This window comes from Salvelinus namaycush, chromosome 3, assembly GCF_016432855.1.
Source record: "Salvelinus namaycush isolate Seneca chromosome 3, SaNama_1.0, whole genome shotgun sequence".
NCBI classification, from domain to species: Eukaryota; Metazoa; Chordata; class Actinopteri; order Salmoniformes; family Salmonidae; genus Salvelinus; species Salvelinus namaycush.
Genome location: NC_052309.1, coordinates 42,356,776 through 42,378,444, shown reverse-complemented (window position 1 = coordinate 42,378,444; position 21,669 = coordinate 42,356,776). Strand labels below are relative to the sequence as shown.

At 43.4% G+C, this 21,669-nt stretch overlaps 1 protein-coding gene across 1 annotated transcript in view; it reads left to right on the top strand.

Annotated features, from left to right (window-relative positions):
* The window catches only part of LOC120043878 (unconventional myosin-VIIa-like), a 75,125-nt gene that overhangs the window by 787 nt on the left and 52,669 nt on the right, over positions 1-21,669 (top strand). The window contains exons 2-14 of the mRNA XM_038988483.1: positions 6,221-6,334; positions 6,705-6,857; positions 7,970-8,154; positions 8,423-8,544; positions 9,447-9,589; positions 9,730-9,843; positions 12,641-12,794; positions 14,197-14,273; positions 14,407-14,526; positions 15,741-15,883; positions 16,341-16,551; positions 17,066-17,201; positions 17,573-17,679. Coding sequence (XP_038844411.1) covers positions 6,221-6,334; positions 6,705-6,857; positions 7,970-8,154; positions 8,423-8,544; positions 9,447-9,589; positions 9,730-9,843; positions 12,641-12,794; positions 14,197-14,273; positions 14,407-14,526; positions 15,741-15,883; positions 16,341-16,551; positions 17,066-17,201; positions 17,573-17,679 — 1,779 coding nt within the window. The remainder of the gene's footprint in view (positions 1-6,220; positions 6,335-6,704; positions 6,858-7,969; positions 8,155-8,422; positions 8,545-9,446; positions 9,590-9,729; positions 9,844-12,640; positions 12,795-14,196; positions 14,274-14,406; positions 14,527-15,740; positions 15,884-16,340; positions 16,552-17,065; positions 17,202-17,572; positions 17,680-21,669) is intronic.

The window sequence follows — 21,669 nt, the reverse complement described above, 5'->3', positions numbered from 1 at the left end:
TCCGTTTTAGGACAACTATTGTTTTCACTATATATTTTACCTCTTGGGGATGTCATTCGAAAACATAATGTTAACTTTCACTGCTATGCGGATGACACACAGCTGTACATTTCAATGAAACATGGTGAAGCCCCAAAATTGCCCTCGCTAGAAGCCTGTGTTTCAGACATAAGGAAGTGGATGGCTGAAAACGTTCTACTTTTAAACTCGGACAAAACAGAGACGCTTGTTCTAGGTCCCAAGAAACAAAGAGATCTTCTGTTGAATCTGACAATTAATCTTGATGGTTGTAACGTCATCTCAAATAAAACTGTGAAGGACCTCGGCGTTACTCTGGACCCTGATCTCTCTTTTGACGAACATATCAAGACTGTTTCAAGGACAGCTTTTTTCCATCTACGTAACATTGCAAAAATCAGAAACTTTCTGTCCAAAAATGATGCAGAAAGATTTATCCATGCTTTTGTTACTTCTAGGTTACACTACTGCAATGCTCTACTTTCCGGCTACCCGGATAAAGCACTAAATAAACTTCAGTTAGTGCTAAATACGGCTGCTAGAATCCTGACTAGAACCCAAAAATGTGATCATATTACTCCAGTGCTAGTCTCCCTACACTGGCTTCCTGTTAACCCTTTCACACGTACCATCACACGGGTGTGATCGTTCTACAGTGGTCCCTGAAGCGTACGATCACACCCGTGTGATTAGAACACTCATTTAGAACGCTCGTTTAGAACGGCCAGTTTCGAATGACGCAACAATCAGCGTTTGAGCTGGCCACACTTTTTTCAGAAACTATTTACACAAACACAGTCCTTACAAAGTTATGTCCAGAATGTGAGCAGTTTATTTTGGGATGCAATGTTCAGATATTCACAGAAGTATATATAGCATAACACAATCATCCTAACCGGAAAAATGTAGGCTACATTTGTCCAAGCGCTAACTGAGGAAAGATTGACCCAACACAAGCAGTAATATTTTCTAACTCTCGGCTGACATAAACTACAATATGAATTAGCTAATAGCAATTATTATGTATAATTAATCACATCACGGGTGAGCTCACCATTGATCGAAATAATTAGGTAAAACACTTTTGAAATCGAAAGTAATCCGACGATTAGTTTCAGCGCGCAGCCATGCATTTGTTCCTCACAGAAACCGAAGATAATAAGAGAAGACAAGATGAGTTTGGTCTGTTTATAGTATGCATGTTGAAGGGGTGTGTCAATCACTGTCGTTCACATCCCACCCTTCATTTCCGGAAGTCCTCAAAAAATGAGTGAACTCTTACTCACCTCCTTTTGTTATAACATCTTTGGTCAAACAGACGATTACGTGAAACCCAGAATGCATTGTATGTCAACAAACATGGCTACACAGCTGGAATTAGCTTAGCTCATCATAATCAGTACAACCTTCAAAAAAGCATTTTACACACATAATATGTGCCCATTACAATCTGTGCAAGAACCGGAATGCATGATTTGTCACATAGAATTGAAAACATGTGAATAAAACAGTAAATACACAAATAATTGCCACACAAAACATTTTCTGATAGTGATTTATTGAGACAAGTGGCGCGTGCCGGCAGTCAACCACGTACCCTCTCACTCTAAACCATTCAGTGTTGTTTATGTATGTAGATAGTGAGCTAAGCTGTAGCATTAGCAATAACTTTCAAAAGGAGACAACTCACAAATGTGGAAATTCTGGAGATTTTGAGTCTGAGTATGAAAGTCAGGAATCAGATTCTGACAGTGAGGAGCTGCCCCCCAACCTTGTAGCCATTGAGAACCCTGAATCTGAGGACCCCTTGTCCACTGACAAAGTCCCAGTTCCATTAGAAGATGCTGGTGGTGATGGTGGCAGACTGACAGTGGATGAAGTACAGGAGTTCTGTGGTAGCTAGAAGGCTGCCAGCCATTTCACCCCTCCTGGCCCTGCTGATTGTGTTGATGAGTTCCAGTCTGGAGTGCAACGCCCCTTGCCATTTCCATCTGAGGCAGAGTGCTTCAAGTTGTTTCTGACAGAGGAGCTGGTGGGAGACATAGTAGAGACCAATCGCTATGCCTTGGAGCTACAGGGTAAGAGAGAGCCAGTGTAACGGATGTGAAATGGCTAGCTAGTTAGCGGGTACGCGCTAATAGCGTTTCAATCAGTTACGTCACTTGCTCTGAAACCTTGAAGTAGTGGTTCCCCTTGCTCAGCAAGGGCTGCGGCTTTTGTGGAGCGATGGGTAACGATGCTTCGTGGGTGACTGTTGTTGATGTGTGCAGAGGGTCCCTGGTTCGCGCCCGGGTATGGGCGAGGGGACGGACGTAAAGTTATACTGTTACACCAGGAGTGGGGGGACAACCACAATTAGTGAAATGTATACATTCCTGGTGACTGTAAAGAAGAACTCCCTAAGAGAATACTGGAGCAGAGATCCTATGTTTGCAACTCCCTTCTTTGCCACCCTCTTTTCCCAAGACTGCTTTCTAGTTCTGCTGCTATGACTGCATTTCATCATCAACGCTACTGCCATCCTAAATGTGCTAAATACGGCTGCTATAATCCTGACTAGAACCAAAAAATTTGGTCATATTACTCCAGTACTAGCCTCCCTACACTAGCTTCCTGTTAAGGCAAGGGCTGATTTCAAGGTTTTACTGCTAACCTACAAAGCATTACATGGGCTTGCTCCTACCTATCTTTCCGATTTGGTCCTGCCATACATACCTACACGTACGCTACGGTCACAAGACGCAGGCCTCCTAATTGTCCCTAGAATATCTAAGCAAACAGCTGGAGGCAGGGCTTTCTCCTATAGAGCTCCATTTTTATGGAATGGTCTGCCTACCCATGTGAGAGACACGGACTCGGTCTCAACTTTTAAGTCTTTACTGAAGACTCGTCTCTTCAGTGGGTCATATGATTGAGTGTAGTCTGGCCCAGGAGTGTGAAGGTGAACGGAAAGGCTCTGGAGCAACGAACCGCCCTTGCTGTCTCTGCCTGGTCGGTTCTCCTCTCTCCACTGGGATTCTCTGCCTCTAACCCTATTACAGGGGCTGAGTCACTGGCTTACTGGTGCTCTTTCATGCCGTCCCTAGGAGGGGTGCGTCACTTGAGTGGGTTGAGTCACTGACGTGATCTTCCTGTCTGGGTTGGCGCCCCCCCTTGGGTTGTGCCGTGGCAGAGATCTTTGTGGGCTATACTCGGCCTTGTCTCAGGATGGTAAGTTGGTGGTTGAAGATATCCCTCTAGTGGTGTGGGGGCTGTGCTTTGGCAAAGTGGGTGGGGTTATATCCTTCCTGTTTGGCCCTGTCCGGGGGTATCATCGGATGGGGCCACAGTGTCTCCTGACCCCTCCTGTCTCAGCCTCCAGTATTTATGCTGCAGTAGTTTATGTGTCGGGGGGCTAGGGTCAGTTTGTTATATCTGGAGTACTTCTCCTGTCTTATCCGGTGTCCTGTGTGAATTTAAGTATGCTCTTTCTAATTCTCTCTTTCTCTCTCTCGGGGGACCTGAGCCCTAGGACCCTGCCTCAGGACTACCTGGCATGATGACTCCTTGCTGTCTCCAGTCCACCTGGCCGTGCTGCTGCTCCAGTTTCAACTGTTCTGCCTGCGGCTATGGAACCCTGACCTGTTCACCGGACGTGCTACCTGTCCCAGACCTGCTGTTTTCAACTCTCTCTAGAGACCGCAGGAGCGGTAGAGATACTCTTAATGATCGGCTATGAAAAGCCAACTGACATTTACTCCTGAGGTGCTGACTTGCTGCACCCTCGACAACTACTGTGATTATTATTATTATTTGACCATGCTAGTCATTTATGAACATTTGAACATCTTGGCCATGTTCTGTTATAATCTAAACCCGGCACAGCCAGAAGAGGACTGGCCACCCCTCATAGCCTGGTTCCTCTCTAGGTTTCTTCCTAGGTTTTGGCCTTTCTAGGGAGTTTTTCCTAGACACCATGCTTCTACACCTGCATTGCTTGCTGTTTGGGGTTTTAGGCTGGGTTTCTGTACAGCACTTTGAGATATCAGCTGATTTACGAAGGGCTATATAAATACATTTAATTTGATTTGATTTGATTAGTCAGACAGGCTTTGTGGAACTTTAAACCTCACTTTATCCAGGTTTTTAAAGGGATAGTTCATCGATTACATTTTTTGTTTGGAGTGGCTAGTTTAACAAAAATAAAGTGTGGATTGCTGTCACTTGTTGTCCATAGACTGCTTTCAAGGTAAGGATACAAATATAAAAATATGTCAAATCTCTGAACTATCCCTTTAACGAGTAGGCTACCTCAATGTCAAGAGCCTAGCCATGAATCATGCATCTCATGCCCTCAGTAAGACATCTGTGTTGTCCAGACGGAGGGATAGTGACATGGACGTTTCACCTCAATTTGGTTTTGCAATGCAATATTTTTTTGTGCTAACGGCATCTTTTTCTAGCAAAACTGATAACCGGGTTTTGGGGAGTCAAAGTCATTCTTAAAGCAATGCACATTTGGTTTCCTTTACTCAATGAAACGTTGTTTGCAATGATAGAAAGAATCTCGACTCAATACGAGCATAGACTGCTATATCTTTGACAAAATGAATGGTGCTTTTTTGATTGATTCGGTACTATATGTGTTGTTGTTTTCCGGTTCATTGGATCTACACGTGGTTGGGTGGTTTGTGAGAGATGGAATAACAGCACGGTCAGTGTGTGTCCAGCATGTTAAAACAAACAACAGTAAACCTGTTGTCCCCCACCCACAATGCCTCCTTGGCCCAATTGAGATATCGCGTGTGACTAACACATTTCTGTTAATTACTATAGCTCCCGCCTTGGACCAATCAGGGTTATTTTGTAAATGCCAGATCTCTATGGTATCATTCACCCAAGTTTTGTCAAAATCAGGCCAGTGCTGTCTGAGATATCATGTGTCACTAACGTACTAACGGACGGAGACAGATCCACAGTCCCCTCTCCGATTTCAATGTGGGGGACAATAAAAACAACATGGCAGCTTAACACTAAAATGTGACCAAACCCATTCTCTGACTGGGGCTGATTTCCTAATCTCACCTTGATTGACAGCAGGGATTTACAGTAGGCTGCTCAACCTAGCCCTCTTATAAGGTTCTGTTTATCTGTTTATTTTGCCTCCCAAACATTGAAGTAATCACTGATTTGGCATGGGAGGTTTGTGGCATAGGCCTTGCTTTCACCAATCCTAATTTAGAGTAGTGATAACAAGGACAGAAGGAGGGAAGGATGCAATTTCAAAATATTCAAACCTTTTCGAAACAGCCCCACCTCCTCCTAGCAACAAGTGATACGTTACATCACTTCCTATAAAGTCTGCATTTTGACGAGGCTAAGCCTACATCAACCTAATTTCCCTTAATGGAAATTGGCAGCCTTCAAATTAGCCAACGTATTTCATGCAGAACAATACGCAAGACTAAAGCATACTTTATTTTATTTTGGATTGAACTTCTTGGTTATTTTAGGAGGTGCACAGAAAACAGCTTTTATGTAGTAAAAATACTATTGTGTCAGGAGGGATTATGAGGTGCATTGACTCTGTACTGGTACCCCCTGTATATAGTCTCACTATTGTTATTTTCCTGCTGCTCTTTAATTACTTGTTACTATTATTTCTTATTCTTATCCATATTTTTTTAAGCTGCATTGTTGGTTAGGGGCTCGTAAGTAAGCATTTCACTGTAAGGTCTACACCTGTTTTATTCGGCGCATGTGACTAATACAATTTGATTTGATTAAGTGTGATATTGCTCCACTATTTAATGTGACCTTAGACCAGACTTTTGAGCTTGTTGGCAGAGTGAGATGTTACTAGTGAATTTTATTATATTACTATTGTAATGTAATCACATTCTCATCAAGTATGTACTTCAGTAAATACAAACAAATGTGGTTTTAAATTTGCAAGTATATTGACGACAAGTCCAGGGCGTAACGTGGGGCTTAAGAAAACATGCAAATCACGTCCTGGACCAGAGCTAGACCCACCCCTATTAGACAATAGATTGAAATCATGTTCTTAACATATTGGAATGGCAAATGTAATGTATTCAACTTGTGTGGAAATCTCTGTATGGGACTGCAGCTCTTGAAAAGATCTAGCACATTCAATTGCTGAATGAGTTTTCTGAGAATTCCTTCCTGATCACTGGTTGTATTTGTGGTTGCGTTCCAGGGGGACTATGTCTGGTTGGACCTCAAGACGGGCCGGGAGTTTGTCGTCCCGGTGGGAGCCGTGGTCAAGCTCTGTGACTCGGGACAGATCCAGGTGCTGGACGACGAGGGGAGGGTGAGTCCATACAAAAGTTGACAATGACAAGACACGATGAGACATCGACAAGACGTTACAAGACGGTGACAATACTTTGACAAAACATTGACGCAACGTTGATGAAACAAGACGTTGGCCTTGTTCGAATACTCCTGAAATGCATCTCTCATTCCTCCTTTCCTTGAAGTTATCATTACATGGCATAATTGAAAGTAATGCCATGGAAAGCTTGCTTACACCTATCCAGTCATGTTATATCAGTGATTACTCCAAGGAAGGAAGGATTCAAACAGGGCCTTTACTTGATCTAACAAACCGACATGGACACACAGTAGCCTATGACACCATAGTTCCTCAATGGCTGTTACTGTAACTGTTCCCCCATCAGGAGCATTGGATCTTGCCCCAGAATGCCACCAACATTAAGCCCATGCATCCCACTTCCGTCCACGGGGTGGAGGACATGATCCGTCTGGGGGACCTCAACGAGGCCGGGATCCTGCGCAACCTGCTCATCCGCTACAACGAGTGTGTCATCTATGTGAGTCACCCCTGCAACACTGTCTGCTCGCTTTTGGTACCACTACAGGACCATCATATTATATTGTATGAGTCCTTCAAATAACAAGGAAGTGTGGTTTAGAACGTATTCTATAAAACATAGTGACCTTGTTTAGTGACGTGTAGCTCATGTTGTTGATGTATGATAAACTGTTATAGCATTTGTCTGCTTGGTTATTTGACTTACTTTTTTATATGGTTATGCTGGCATATATATGTTCTTCCACTCTTCCCCTGGCCACAACCCCCCACTGGTTCCTTAGCTTACCTGCCTGGCTGTGTCTCAACAGTTTGAAACAATTTCCTCTCCTCATGTTCTTTCCTCCAGTATCACTGCTCTGGCAGGACACATGATGGAAACGTGTCCAGTCCATTGTGGTACTGAGGGTTAAGGAAGCTGTTATAGAGTATCGAGACCCAGCCCCTGTGTGTGTCCCCCAGTCGGTCCCTCATCAACTATTATGGTTCTTTCCTCTCACTCTTCCTCTTCATCTCCCTCCCTATTTCTCTGCATAGACAAATTGTGGGGGAAGGGTGAGTACAAACTACAGAAGAAAACAACAAATTATGATTTAAGCAACATGCTAACAAGCTAGCCCAGGCTAGCCCATTACATTAATGCTAGCACTTCTGCTAGCATCAATGAATGGCTATAGTCTCTGCTATGCTGAAGGCTGGCCTCTGCTTCAGGCTTAACCTTTGATCCAGCTTGTTAAGTGTGCTTTGAACACTGAAGCGTAAATGTCAAACACACATGAGCCTTTAGAACGCCTTTATGTCTAGATTATGCAGATTAAGGTGATTTTCAGCCTAAATTCAGTTCAAGAACTTGAACTTCCAATGGTTTTGTAGCTCTAATTTAAATGATCAGTTGTCATCAGGCTTACAACACATTATCTCAGTGATCACAAGCCTAGTGACTACCCTAATCACAGTGAAAGAAAGCGATAAATCATGGCATCGCTAGCGACAAATCGTACTATTACTAGCGACAAATCAAGCGATCACTAAAGCCTCACGGATGACATCGTTGCCCTGATCTTGGCATGACTCTTGACCATTTCACCTTTTGACTTTAACCTTTGCCTGCAGACTTACACAGGGTCAATTCTGGTGGCAGTAAACCCTTACCAGCTGCTGCCCATTTACACACCGGACCATATCCGCCTGTACACCAATAAGAAGATTGGGGAGATGCCACCTCACATCTTTGCCATTGCAGACAACTGCTACTTCAACATGCAGAGGAACAACAAGGACCAGTGCTGTATCATCAGGTTAGTGTATTGTATTGATGTGTGTGTGTGCGTTGTGTTCCTCTATTTAAGTGTATATGTGTTTGAGTTTCTCTCTCTCTCTCTGTGTGTGTGTGTGTGTGTGTGTGTGTGTGTGTGTGTGTGTGTGTGTGTGTGTGTGTGTGTGTGTGTGTGTGTGTGTGTGTGTGTGTGTGTGTGTGTGTGTGTGTGCCTGCATGGGTGTTTGCCTGTCTGTCTGCTTGTCTGCCTCTGTACAGAAAAATATTGTATCTCCTCCTGTGTTCCTCAGTGGTGAGTCTGGGGCCGGTAAGACAGAGAGCACCAAGTTGATCCTGCAGTTCCTGGCAGCAATCAGTGGACAACACTCCTGGATAGAGCAACAGGTCCTGGAGGCCAACCCCATACTGGAAGGTCAGACTCAACATAGAGATGAGACACTAGAATGGGCTATTAATGGCTGCCATCTTGGTCAAATTACAAACCAGTCTAATTGAGAAAAAAAACAGACCAAGATTGCTGTCTTGTAGTTGTGTTTCCTGGATGCCAATGTCCATTCTAGTGTTCTATTGAATTCTGTGAGACTCACTACATGCACTGACATTTAATAGCTAGGGTGCTTGCTGTCTGTCTCTGCCTAGGCCAACTTGTCCTAGTGTTACATGGCAAGGAAAATGTTGTGTAGAATGTAGAGATACACTCGCTCCAAACTGCACAAGGGGCAGTTTTAGGGTTTGTTCATGGTTTGTAACGAGGCTAGAATCAGAGAAGCTGAACTTGGAATGCATTCTTCAAAGAGTTCTTGAAAGACAGCTGGACAGATGTAGGACGTGCGTGCCTTCCCCTGGAACTAGTACAGGGGTGAAGTAAACACCTTCCAGACCATAAGTAGTGATCCTACAGTATGGTGTACAGCTTAAGCCACGCAGGGCATTAATTCACCTTTCTATGACATCTAGTGTGACCCAGAATTAACACTACAACTGGGCCTCATATCCAGGTCTAATGTCCCATTTGCACCTTCTAAAGTTTCTATCTGGGTACTCTACATGTGGACTAGGAAAAGGATGCATCGCCCTACAGTATACATCCAGTCTATGTCTCTCTTAGCTAATGTGACTGACCAGGGTTCGAAACCCGGGTATACTGCATGCCACAATACTGTTAGCCCTGTGTGCTAAAGCCCTAGGCATTCGCTTGGGGTCCCGCCAACACAAGTCTTCAGGGTCTCAGGCAAGATTATTTATCACGCGAGCATGGTTCACTGAACTGCATCTATTACGCTAACTCAAACCTTTATTCTTTCATCCATGCAGCATTTGGGAACGCTAAGACTATTCGGAATGACAACTCCAGTCGCTTTGGGAAATACATCGACATTCACTTTAACAAGAGAGGGGCCATCGAGGGGGCCAAGATAGAACAGTACCTTCTGGAGAAGTCCCGAGTCTGCAGACAGGTAAGTGTCCAGGGGGAGGGGATATACAGGGGCCAGAATATAACAGTACATTATGGAGATGTCTCAAGTTTGCAGACAGATTCACGTTTTCTTAAACTTTGTACCCAATGAACATGACCCTGCTGTTACTCTTCCCACAGGCTGCGGATGAGAGGAACTACCACATTTTCTACTGTATGCTGCGGGGCATGGCCCCAGAGCTGAAGAACAAGCTTGGCCTGGGACTCGCCACTGACTACCCCTACCTCACCATGGTGAGTAGTGTGTGTGAGAGCGTGCGTGTGAGCGTGCGTGTGCTACAGTATGTGCGTGCGTGGGCACTTGCATCTTTGTGTGTGTGTGTGTGTGTGTGTGTGTGTCAAATCAAGTTTTAATTGTCACATTCTTTAAAAAAAAACAGGTGTAGACTAACAATGAAATGCTTACATACGGCCCTTCCAAACAATGCAAAGTAGGAAAAATTATAATTTAAAAAAAATATATAGAAAAAAAATGTGTAATATGAGGAAAAAATACACAATGAGCGATGATAGCTTGGCTATATACATGGGGTAACAGTACTGGGTCTATGTGCTGGGGGAAGAGGACATTGAGGTAGATATGTACATCTAGGTAGGGGTCATGTGACTAGGCAACAGGATAGATAATCAACAGTAGCAGCAGTGTATGTGATGAGTATGGAAGTGTGCCAGTATGTGTGTGGCGAATGTGTGCCTGTGTGTATGTGCTGTGTGTGAGTGTGTGTGCCTGTGTGTGTGTGTTGGAGTGTCAGTGTAACTATGTGTGAGTGTGTGGGTCGAGTCCAGTGTGTGCATGGAGTCAAAAAGAGCAAAAAGGGTCAATGTAGATAGTTCGGGTAGCTATTTGGTTAACTATTTAGCAGTCTTATTGCTTGAGGGACTTAGCGCTCAGGTACAGCTTGCCGTGCAGTAGCAGAGAGAACAATCTATGACTTGGGTGGCTGGAGCCTTTGACAATGTTTAGGGCCTTCCTCTGACACCGCCTGGTACTGTATTGAGGTCCTGTGTGCATGTGTATAACTCCCGGTGTACATGTGTATACACTCTGTGTGTACGCAAGTTTGTGTGCATCTAGGGCTGTGGTGGTCATGACATTTTGTCAGCCGGTTATTGTCATGCAAATGACTGCTGGTCTCAAGGTAATTTACCCTAATTAACATAATCATGTTTAGCATCTCCAGGCCTCCAAAGATACAAGCTGCTGATGCAGTCCTTTGAAACATCTACATTTAAACACGTCTGATAAATCAATTTAATATACACCATCACAACCAATCCATTATTTAAGGTCTAAAGAAACATTATATGAAGAAAATATATTTCAGATGAACAGTTTGAGTTGGCCTAATGTACGTTATCTGACTATGCGTCATGCCATAGGCTGTAGGCTTGTTCATTTAGTATACAAGAAATGCTGTGCCATTATTTTATGATTTTATAGCTCCATTCCGGAGCGAGTGCGCATATGAAGTGGTTATGTTGAGCATAAAAGTGATCATTTGAAACAGGTCCTATATGCTAAATCTAGAGTTATTTGCCAACATTAGTCGTGAATGATACAAACCTTTAGAATGTCTTAGAAATCAAAACATATATGGGCTGCATGATGCGACTACAAGCTATTGATTATTTGAGAAAGTCGCAAAATAAAAGACCGCAAGGTCGGTTCCTTGCCATAGGCTGCACACTCTGTTCTCTTATCAAGTGATCATATTTTCAACCATCAGAGTATTCTCTTTTGAATCTTGTTTGAACTAATATGTCAAATTAGTTTCGCTTTAGAATGGCCCATTTATCAAATGGGCAGGGACAGGTGCAGGGAAAAAAATATATGTCATTCGTATGCACTCCAATAGCGAATAGAGGCTGCTTTCCCGCTGGATCACTCATGCTGGGGTAGACTACTCTGGTTATTTCACTCCACACATCAACCACTGTTTGATGAGCATGCAGCCTCTCGCTCAAACTCTGTATGCCATGGGTTCTCCAACCCTGTCCCTGCAACTACCCAGTGCTTAATTTGAGAAACCAAGTGAAATCTGTTTGGGAACATCGATAGTAACATGTTTACACAACGAAACACATTTAATTAATAAACTGTTATTGACAGCCCCTCCCTCTGCTTGCTCGAGAAAGGAATGAAGAAGAGGTGTGGAGATGGAAATGCACAGTGGTGAGATATTCTGTTGTTAAAGGTAATGGTCAGCCTAATTATTCTGAAAATATACAGCATTTCCTATTACCAGGCTATTCAAAATCAATACAAATTCACAATCATTTTAGGCCAACTCTGTAAGCCGCACTGCACGTTCTCTCCCAGACTCGTGGATAGAAAGTTTGGCGCGTAGCACAAGGTAACCAGTCCATCCAGTACGCAAAATAATACAGTCCACACTCAAAGGCGATTACTATAATTTTTGACATGCGGTAGGTTTTGTATTGTATAACTACACAATCGTTATATTAATTCTTTTTTTTTTCAGGCTTGGCCTCATACCGTATATAGGCCTATGCATATGTATAAGCCCTAATATGCATATGTGTGTTTTGAATGAATCATCACCTTAGAAAGCGCTGTCCATGTCATTGGGTTAGGCTTTGAAACAACATCCACAACGACCATGTTTTCCACTCAGTTTCAACCTGCTGTTGAACTTCTTTTTTCAAATTGATCAATCACAGTGAGGTGAGTTTAAAAGCACATACTGTTTTGATGCTAAGTGTTGGATGTGATTTTCGATTGCAGTTGCATTGATATCAGAGTGGTAGAGGGACAATAGAGCCCTGAGTACCAGGCCTTTAGCGACCTGATGGTCGTTAGCGAGTTGGGTACCACCAAGCATGTCCAGAGTGCATACGAGGAGATTACGTGACTCAACGGTCTTGTGGAATTTTACTGGAGTCATGACTGCTGTTGTGGCAGTAAAATGGGCACTGCTACAGCCCTACGTGCATCCTTCTGTCCTTGCGGGTGTGTATAGCTCCCAGCGTATAGGAATACCTATGCATATGTGTGTGTGTCCCTATCCAGGGGAACTGTACGAAGTGTGACAGCCGTGACGACCTGAAGGAGTACTCAAGCATCCTGTCGGCCATGAAGGTGCTGATGTTCACAGAGACAGAGAACTGGGAGATATCCAAACTACTGGCGGCCATCCTGCACATGGGCAAATTGCGCTACGAGGGTGAGCTGAGGTGGCCATTTTGGAAAGAGAGTGTTGATGCACAATACAATGACTTTCAATTTGGCACAAGAGCTAGACAGAGAAGACCAACTGTAGGGGGGAAAAGGCGTATGTTCATGCACTGTTTGCTGCTCCCACAAGCAGGGCCCTAAAGTGTGACTAATTTGGTCGCATATGCAACAAAATATTTTGCTTGTTAGGCCGGGATTTTTATTTTGGGAGCGCTGTGCAATTATGGGAAAAAATCAGGAGATCAATGATCATAGCAATGAATGACTGACAGATCTTTTGCATGTTGTCATCACAAACCTGACGTTTTTAAAGAGACAGTGTACAATTTTAAATGTAATGCATCTCAATAGGAAAATAGTGTTTTTACACAATGTAGAAACCTAATATTCCACAAATTACTTTGTCATTTCAATGACAGGTATTCGTATCAACATTTTTACTTTTATAATAAGCTAATGTATTTATAGTGTTACATATTAGGTTCTAGGGCACAGCATGTGCTCCAAAAGTAGCTAGAATTCATTTAGGCCCAAAATATGCTGTATCTCAATGAATTCAAAAAATCTCCTTATATTGTGCGCATAAATTTGATATGGTGATCCTAACTTTTTAAAGTTGGGAGCGCCAGTGCCACCAATTAAAAATGTTAATTTGGAGCCCTGCCCACAAGTGATTTAATTTTTTAAAATTAAAAGTGTTATTGACGATTACTTGTGGGAGCAGCAAACAGCGAGGCGATATTACCGCTGAGGAACCAACACTGGCATGAACACACACTACATAGATCAGGGAAGGGCCTTTGATGGGGGTGGGAGCCTCAAAAAATGTGAACTCAGTTGATTTGCGTACCTACGTGTATGCACCTCTTGACAGTTGAGAGAAATCTTTTAACTTTTAAAAGTTAATTTCGTTCCATTCTACACATTTTTCCATGGGGCAGAGAGGAACGTTTTCTGTTTTACAGCTAATTTCCTGCAATTCTACAGATTTTGCCATGTTGTGGAGAGAAAATATTGAAATTGCACCTTGTGTATTCTACTATTCTAACTTGCAAAAGTAAGTTGAGCCCCCGACTAATTCTTGTTTTTTTATGGATCTGAGGGCGTCCGCGGGCCGCCAGTTGCCCATCCCAGACATAGATAGTACAGTGTCTATCTAGAGAAGTGATGCCAAAGAGTCATTGGAATGTTTGTGTTAGTTGTTGAGCCCTGTCTTGTTCTCACTTCGTGAATTTTGCGAGAGGTTTATTGAGGGGTAGTCTTCCTAAACTGGCACCTGACTACACGTTAGCTATTGAGTTAGAAGTTATAAATGCACTTAGCAAAATTTCTTGGCTAATTGACTTGCTTTCCCCCTTTTATTCCCCTTTAAAACACATACACTCCAACAGCCCGTTGCTATGACAACCTGGATGCCTGCGTGGTGGTGCGATCTCCAGACCTGTCCACCGCCGCATCTCTGATGGAGGTGGGTAGTAGATTCTTACCTGTACATGGTCTCTATGTTGGGCTTGTACTGTAGACTGCGTCACTCTGTATGGTGTTTGTGTATTGTGTTGTTGTTGTACTCTACTACAGTATGTTGTTGTGTTGTTGTTGAGGTGGACCTTAAGGACGTGATGTCATGTCTAACCACTCGTACCCTGATCACCCGGGGCGAAAATGTGTCCACCCCCCTCAGCATGGAACAGGGCCTGGATGTCAGGGACGCCTTCGTCAAGGTCAGGACCCTCACATACAAATATACATACATACATACATACATACATACATACATACATACATACATACATACATACATACATACATACATACATACATACATACATACATACATGCGTGTGAACACGGACACCTTTTTTTATGAAAGTGAGGGGACACACACACTCCTAAATCCAGTGGCGTGCCGTGGGCCTGGGGCCTGGGCCTTCAGTGAGGTACTACACAGTCCCACCCGAATTAATCCACCTCATTATGATGCCATGGCTCTAGAAACTATACATTTAGACAGAAACGCAGTATAACCAGGCGTTGCGTCACCTTGAAATTGACAAATTGACATTTTTGGGTAAACGGTGTTTACCCAAAAACATGACACAATCAATGAGTCTTTTCAATATTTCCCTTCACCTTTTCATTGTGCAGCTCCGTTGCCCTGCGCGTTTGTTCTTTGAGCTGTCGATCCACTCCGGTGTCCCCAAAAGTTTTCAAAAGCACCATTGCTTGTTAGTGCCCAGCCGTACTTTGGTGTCTCGTTGCTGCCTTGGTTAGACAACTCAAGTTTGCAAAGCCAGTGTGGCTCCAAACACCAAATCGATCACTTGCAAATAATAGGCATTCCCAGCAGTACAGTTTGCAGTGCTTCTCGGAGCCAAGGAGCCTGTGAGCCATTGACAGCTCTCGTAGTTGAAACTTTGAAAGTGGCGAGCGACACTGGTGTAACACTGGAGCCAGCCAGAAGGCGTACAATAGCCAACTCCAAAGCTGATTGGTTGACACTAAATTTTCATTTCCATTCACTATAAGCTACAAGCGCCCGCACTGTTGATTCTGAAGGCCTGAGGGCAGATTTTAGACCCCTGGCAACACATGATGGCTGAATATGATTGGATAAAAGATCTAACATAAAGACCAGCCCTCAAAATCTCAACCTGGGGCAGGAAGCAGTGCAACCAAGAGGAAAGCTATGAAATGAAGAGTATAACTCTTACTCTGGGGAATAATTTAATACATATTTGTGGGAAAATATATTTTAAAAAAAATTATATGTTTAGGCCAGCAGAGAAGGCCTTGCAGGCCCTGACGGCCCACCACTGCCTAAATCTGATTCCTCACAGAAGGTCAAAGTTCCCTTCTGTCTAATGAAAGCTGTTCCTCCGAGAGCATCTACGACACCCACTCATGGTGTAAATGAACGTTGTCCCTCCTGTCCCAGGGTATCTATGGGAGGATGTTTGTGTGGATTGTGGACAAGATCAACGCGGCCATCTTCAGACCTCCGTCCTGTGAGAGTAAGATCATAAGGAGGTCCATTGGCCTGCTCGACATCTTTGGCTTCGAGAACTTCATTGTCAACAGGTGAGTCCTCTGACTGACCCAAGCTTTGGGGGTGTTGTAGCCATTTGGTTCAAATTAAAAAGTCTAAAAGCTTTGTTTTCTATTTAGGGGACGTTGTATATGGAACATGAAATGACATAATTGTTATGATTTCCATTCTCTATTGGAAAATTGGATGACAATGGTATGTGCCCGACTAAAGCCAGACAATAGCGACAGCCTCTTTTGTTGATTTGTGCAGTTGACATGCTCACTGAATGGCTTTATACTCTAATGGCTGTCTAGGGACTGGCTCTCGCTACATTCCTTCCCTGTAGATTTGAGCAGCTGTGCATACATTTTGCCAGCGAGAATCACAGACATACACACAAATATCCACACACACACACCTGGACAAATTTAACATCAAAGTACGGATAGCCACACCCCTAAATTGATTGGCTGTTGAGTAACCGGCTATGTTTCTTGTTCCCTGAAGCTTTGAGCAGCTGTGCATCAACTTTGCCAATGAGAACCTGCAGCAGTTCTTTGTGAGGCATGTGTTCAAGCTGGAGCAGGAGGAGTACAACCTAGAGGACATCAACTGGCAGCACATCGAGTTCACTGACAACCAGGATGCCCTGGACATGATCGCCAATAAACCCATGAACATCATATCTCTCATAGACGAGGAGAGCAAGTTCCCCAAGGTACAGTACCATTTTGGCAATTTACCATTTTATGGAAATCGATATGCATATTTGTGTTTAGGTATTGTGAGAGGGGATGGACAGTTGGAGGAACTGAACGTTTGTTATTTAAAACTCTGTACCGAGGGACTGGTTTTTGTGACAAATTATCTAAGAGACATGCAGAGAGGATCCCCGTATTGCACACCAATACCATGGCGCAACAACTATGCCTTTGCCCCTGAGTGGGTTAAAAAAGTGCTATTGAATTGTTTTTGTTTGTGGTCCGAATTAGCACCCTAATCCTATGCCCCTTTATTATAATACTGTATATGCCATTTAGCAGCTGCTTTTACCCAAAGTAACTTAGTCATGCATGCATACAATTTACGTACTGGGGGTCCCGGGAATTGAACCCACTATCTTGCCGTTGCAAGCGCCATGCTCTACCAACTAAGCTACAGCGGACCATATAGTGAATAGGGTATAATTTCAGACGCAGCCTAAATGTCTTTTCTCTGTTTGTGTCTCACAGGGAACAGAGTCCACCATGCTGTATAAACTCAACTCCCAGCACAAACTCAACACCAACTACCACCCCCCTAAGAACACCTACGAGACCCAGTTTGGCATCCAGCACTTTGCTGGGGTAGTCCACTACGAGACCAGAGGTAGGCCTATTGTAAGGCATTGGCTTCACACTCAACCCAATTCATTGCAATCACATAATAAAGTCCCTGATGCTCCATGTAGTAGGACTTGGTTGGATTCTATAGGTAGGTTCATGGTCAGAAGACAAGGTATTGAACTCCAGCAAGTCTATTAGTTGTTCATATGCTCCATATCAAATCAACTCCTAGCCCCTACACCCTAGGCACTTGTGAAGATCAGAGAGGATATGCCATGTGTAAGCAATGTGGTAATGGCTCCATCTTGCTCTCTGATTTATTTACACCTATCATATCTCCACAAGTGCATGGTTAAGGGGCCGTGGCTAGGGGTTTGTTTGGGATTGGACGTGGCTGACTCCTGTGTGTTTCAGGCTTCCTGGAGAAGAATCGTGACAGCCTCCACACTGACATTATCCAGCTGGTCCACTCCTCCAAGAACAAGTTCATCAAGCAGATCTTCCAGGCTGACGTCACCATGGTGAGAGATGACGTGTCTGGTGGTCACATAGTGATGATGTTACGATGACACCCTGAATGTATTTTCCCTACTCACTCCACCAGGCTGTGTCCACTAAGCATAAGGGCGAAAGGCTTAGAGTAGGTCACGATGGTGGAATTCCAGAGAAGGTTTAGACTATATAAATACAATAACTAGAACGTGCCTCCCCATTCAAGTCAACAGGTCTGTAATGGGTGGACCGGTAGCCATTTTAAAAGTGTACCCCCTTATTTTTCTATGGTTATGACATCTTTTGTGACCTATAGTTTGAAGTGTTCTGTCTCCCAGTGATGATGTCATCAAGCGATCACGCTCAATTCTTACTTTTCTTTACTATTCCTACTACTATTGTTTCCCTTAGCATTAGGGGAGCGGTGGTATTAGCCATGCCTATCTTCATCTCTTTCTCTCATTTTGGTTGTGTTCTCTTGTTCTGTCTGACCCCAGTTTCTGTGTGGCTATCTGCCGCCCACCACTCCTTCTCCGAAGGTAAACAACGGCCATTCCTTCTGTGGTAAAACAATTCTGTATGTAAACCCTGGATTGCTGATGCTATGCATTGGCCATTGAGAGGCTTTGAAGCAACCGGTTGGCCATATTGGCACTCCCAAGTAGAAGCAGTCCTCCATAGGAACGAATGGAATTATACAGCATTTCAATTAAATGTTTCAAGAACGAAATAACATGTATTTAAGTATTTTTTGTTGTAGTGGGGACAGTAACATTAGTAGTCATCTCCAAAATAAATAAAATAAGATATCATTTTTTTTTAGCTTGCATATAATTTAAAAGTATGCATTAAGGTGTCTGTAATAGAATAAGTGTCAAAAACGAATCTAGACATTAATAAATACATTTATATTGCTTCCAAAAACAATTTTTTACTATGGAAGAGGAGTACCAAGATGGCTACGCACCCTGTCAGTCATCCAGGGTTTATTCACATCCCTGGGTAAACCCAGATCTCACTGCTACCAACAAACCTTGTGTATCTTGTGTTTCTCCCAAAACTCCCCTCCAACCATCCATCCATCCATCCTCTGGAACTCAAACCTTTTTCTGTCCCTCTTTCTTTTCAGTCTTCACCCCAGTGGTACTAATATTAAAACAGTGATTCTCAAATATTTTTTTTTATCTGTGACCACGTCATTTGTCACTGTGACCTAGCAGGAACTGGCCACAACCCAGCAGGGGGTCCCAACCCACTATTTGAGAAATACTGTGATTTAGAGTTGTGTTTAGAGTTTACACCAGGGGTCTTCAACCTTTTCTTGCCCAGTGACCCCCTCCCAGTTAAACCGGTAACCCAGGGACCCCCATCATATGTTATCAAAAAACTAAATGTGCATGTCTTGTCTTATCAGATAATGGCAAGGAGATCAAGCCGTCCTTCAATAACTGACCTCTGTAAAATGGTACAGAATCAGCTTGATCCCCTCTGTCGAAGACGCTTGGACCTTTTTTTTAATACTTTCAGTGGTATTGTTAACAAACACGCCCCCATTAAGAAAATGAGAATTAAAAACAGGTTCAGTCCCTGGTTCGACCGTGATCTGGCAGAGTTACTCCACCTCAAGAGTCCCATTTTGCGAAAAGCCCGGCACATGAATACTCAGGCTGACTGGCTCTCGTTCAGGCAAAATGAGAAATAAGTGCACTCAAGCTATCCGGAAGTCGATGTCCATCCAACATTTCCTCATCTCCCACCCCTTCTGATGCGACTAGCCCCGACGCTCCTCCCTCTTTTTCACCTCTCCCTTCGGGGCAGTCACTGAGTCCGAGGTGCTAAAGGAGCTCCTTAAATTTGACCTTAAAAAACATCTGTCTCAGATGGTTTAGATCCTTTCTTCTTTAAGGTTGCCGCCCCTATCATCGCAGAGCCTATCTCTGACCTTTTTAACCTGTCTCTCCTCTCTGGGGAGGTTCCCATTGCTTGGAAGGCAGCCACTGTGGATCCTTTATTTAAAGCGGGAGATCAAGCTGATCTTAACTGTTATAGGCCAATTTCTATTTTGCCCTGTTTATCAAAAGTGTTGGAAAAACGAATAAATGATCAACTGACTGGCTTACTTGATGTCTATAGTATTCTCTCTCTCTGGTATGAAATCTGGTTTCCGCTCAGGTTATGGTTGTGTCACTGCAACCTTAAAGGTCCTAAATGGTGTCACCATTGCCCTTGATTCTAAGCAATGTTGTGCTGCTATTCTTATTGACTTGGCCAAAGATTTTGATACGGTAGACCATTCCATTCTTGTGGGCCGGCAAAGGAGTATTGGTGTCTCTGAGGGGTCTTTGGCCTGGTTGGCTAACTACCGCTCTCGAAGAGTGCAGTGTATAAAGTCAGAACATCTGCTGTCTTAGCCACTGCCTGTAACCAAGGGATTACCCCAGGGGTTGATCCTGGGCCACACGCTCTTCTCAATTTACATCAACAACATAGCTCAGGCAGTCATCCATTTATATGCAGATGATAGTCTTATAATCAGCTGGCTCCTCCCTGGATTTTGTGTTAAACACTCTACAACAAAGCTTTCTTAGTGTCCAACAAGCTTTCTCTGCCCTTAACCTTGTTCTGAACACCTCCAAAACAAAGGCCATGTGGTTTGGTAAGAATAATGCCCCTCTCCCCCACAGGTCTGATTACTACCTCTGAGGGTTTAGAGCTTGAGGTAGTCACCTCATACAAGTACTTGGGAGTATGGCTAGACGGAACTCTGTCCTTCTTTCAGCACATATCAAAGCTACAGGCTAAGGTTACATCTAGACTTGGTTTCCTCTATCGTAATCGCTCCTCTTCCACCCCAGCTGCCAAACTAACCCTGATTCAGATGACCATCCTACCCGTGCTAGATTACGGAGACATAATTTATAGATTGTTAGGTAAGGATGCTCTAGAGCGGCTAGAAGTTCTTTACCATTCGGCCATCAGATTTGCCACCAATGCTCCTTATAGGACACATCCCTGCACTCTATATTCCTCTGTAAACTGGTCCTCTCTGTATACCCGTCGCAAGACCCACTGGTTGATGCTTATTAATAAAACCCTCTTAGGCCTCATTTCCCCTATCTGAGATACCTACTGCCGCCCTTATCCTCCACATACGACACCCGTTCTGCCAGTCACATTCTGTTAAATGTCCCCAAAGCACACACATCTCTTCAGTCAAAGACTCAATGATGGACACTCTTACTGACAGTTGTGGCTGCTTCGCGTGATGTATTGTTGTCTCTACCTTCTTGCCTTTGTGCTGTTTTCTGTGCCCAATAATGTCTGTACCATGTTTTGTGCTGCTACCATGTTGTTGTCATGGGGTGTTGCTACCATGCTGTGTTGTCATGTGTTGCTGCTATGCTATGTTGTTGTCTTAGGTGTGTCTTTATGTAGTGTTGTGGTGTCTCTCTTGTCGTGATGTGTGTTTTGTCCTATATTTTTATTTTTAAGTCCCCGTCCCCGCAGGCCGTCATTGTGAATAATAATTTGTTCTTAACTGACTTGCCTAGTTAAATAAAGGTTAAAAAATAAAATCAACATTTTTAAAATGAATAGATTTGGTAGATAGTTTTTCATTATTTTGACCTCCCCACATTAGAATTGGAAGAGGAAGTGTAATCTCTAGCATAGCCTATTAGAAAGGTAACTCCAAACACATTTTCTCTAAGAGCAGCTGTTAGCTGGTTAAACAAAGGTTAGCATGTGTTGGCAAAAATGTATGTCCAAGTCAAAAAAGCTTGCCAGTGGCACTTGCCGCACTGGTAGCCTATTTGTGGGTGCTGTTGTTCAATTGTCATTTCAATTTGTGGTATACATATTGATTCTTGAAGAATATGACTTCTACATGGCAATCCTTTCATCCATAGCTTGGTCTATGAATTTTAGAGTGGTTAAATTTTCCCAGCCCCATTCCCTCAGATTAGCAAACAAAGTGTCAGGGTCAGGTTGTTAAAATTACAAATACATTGCTCTGTGTG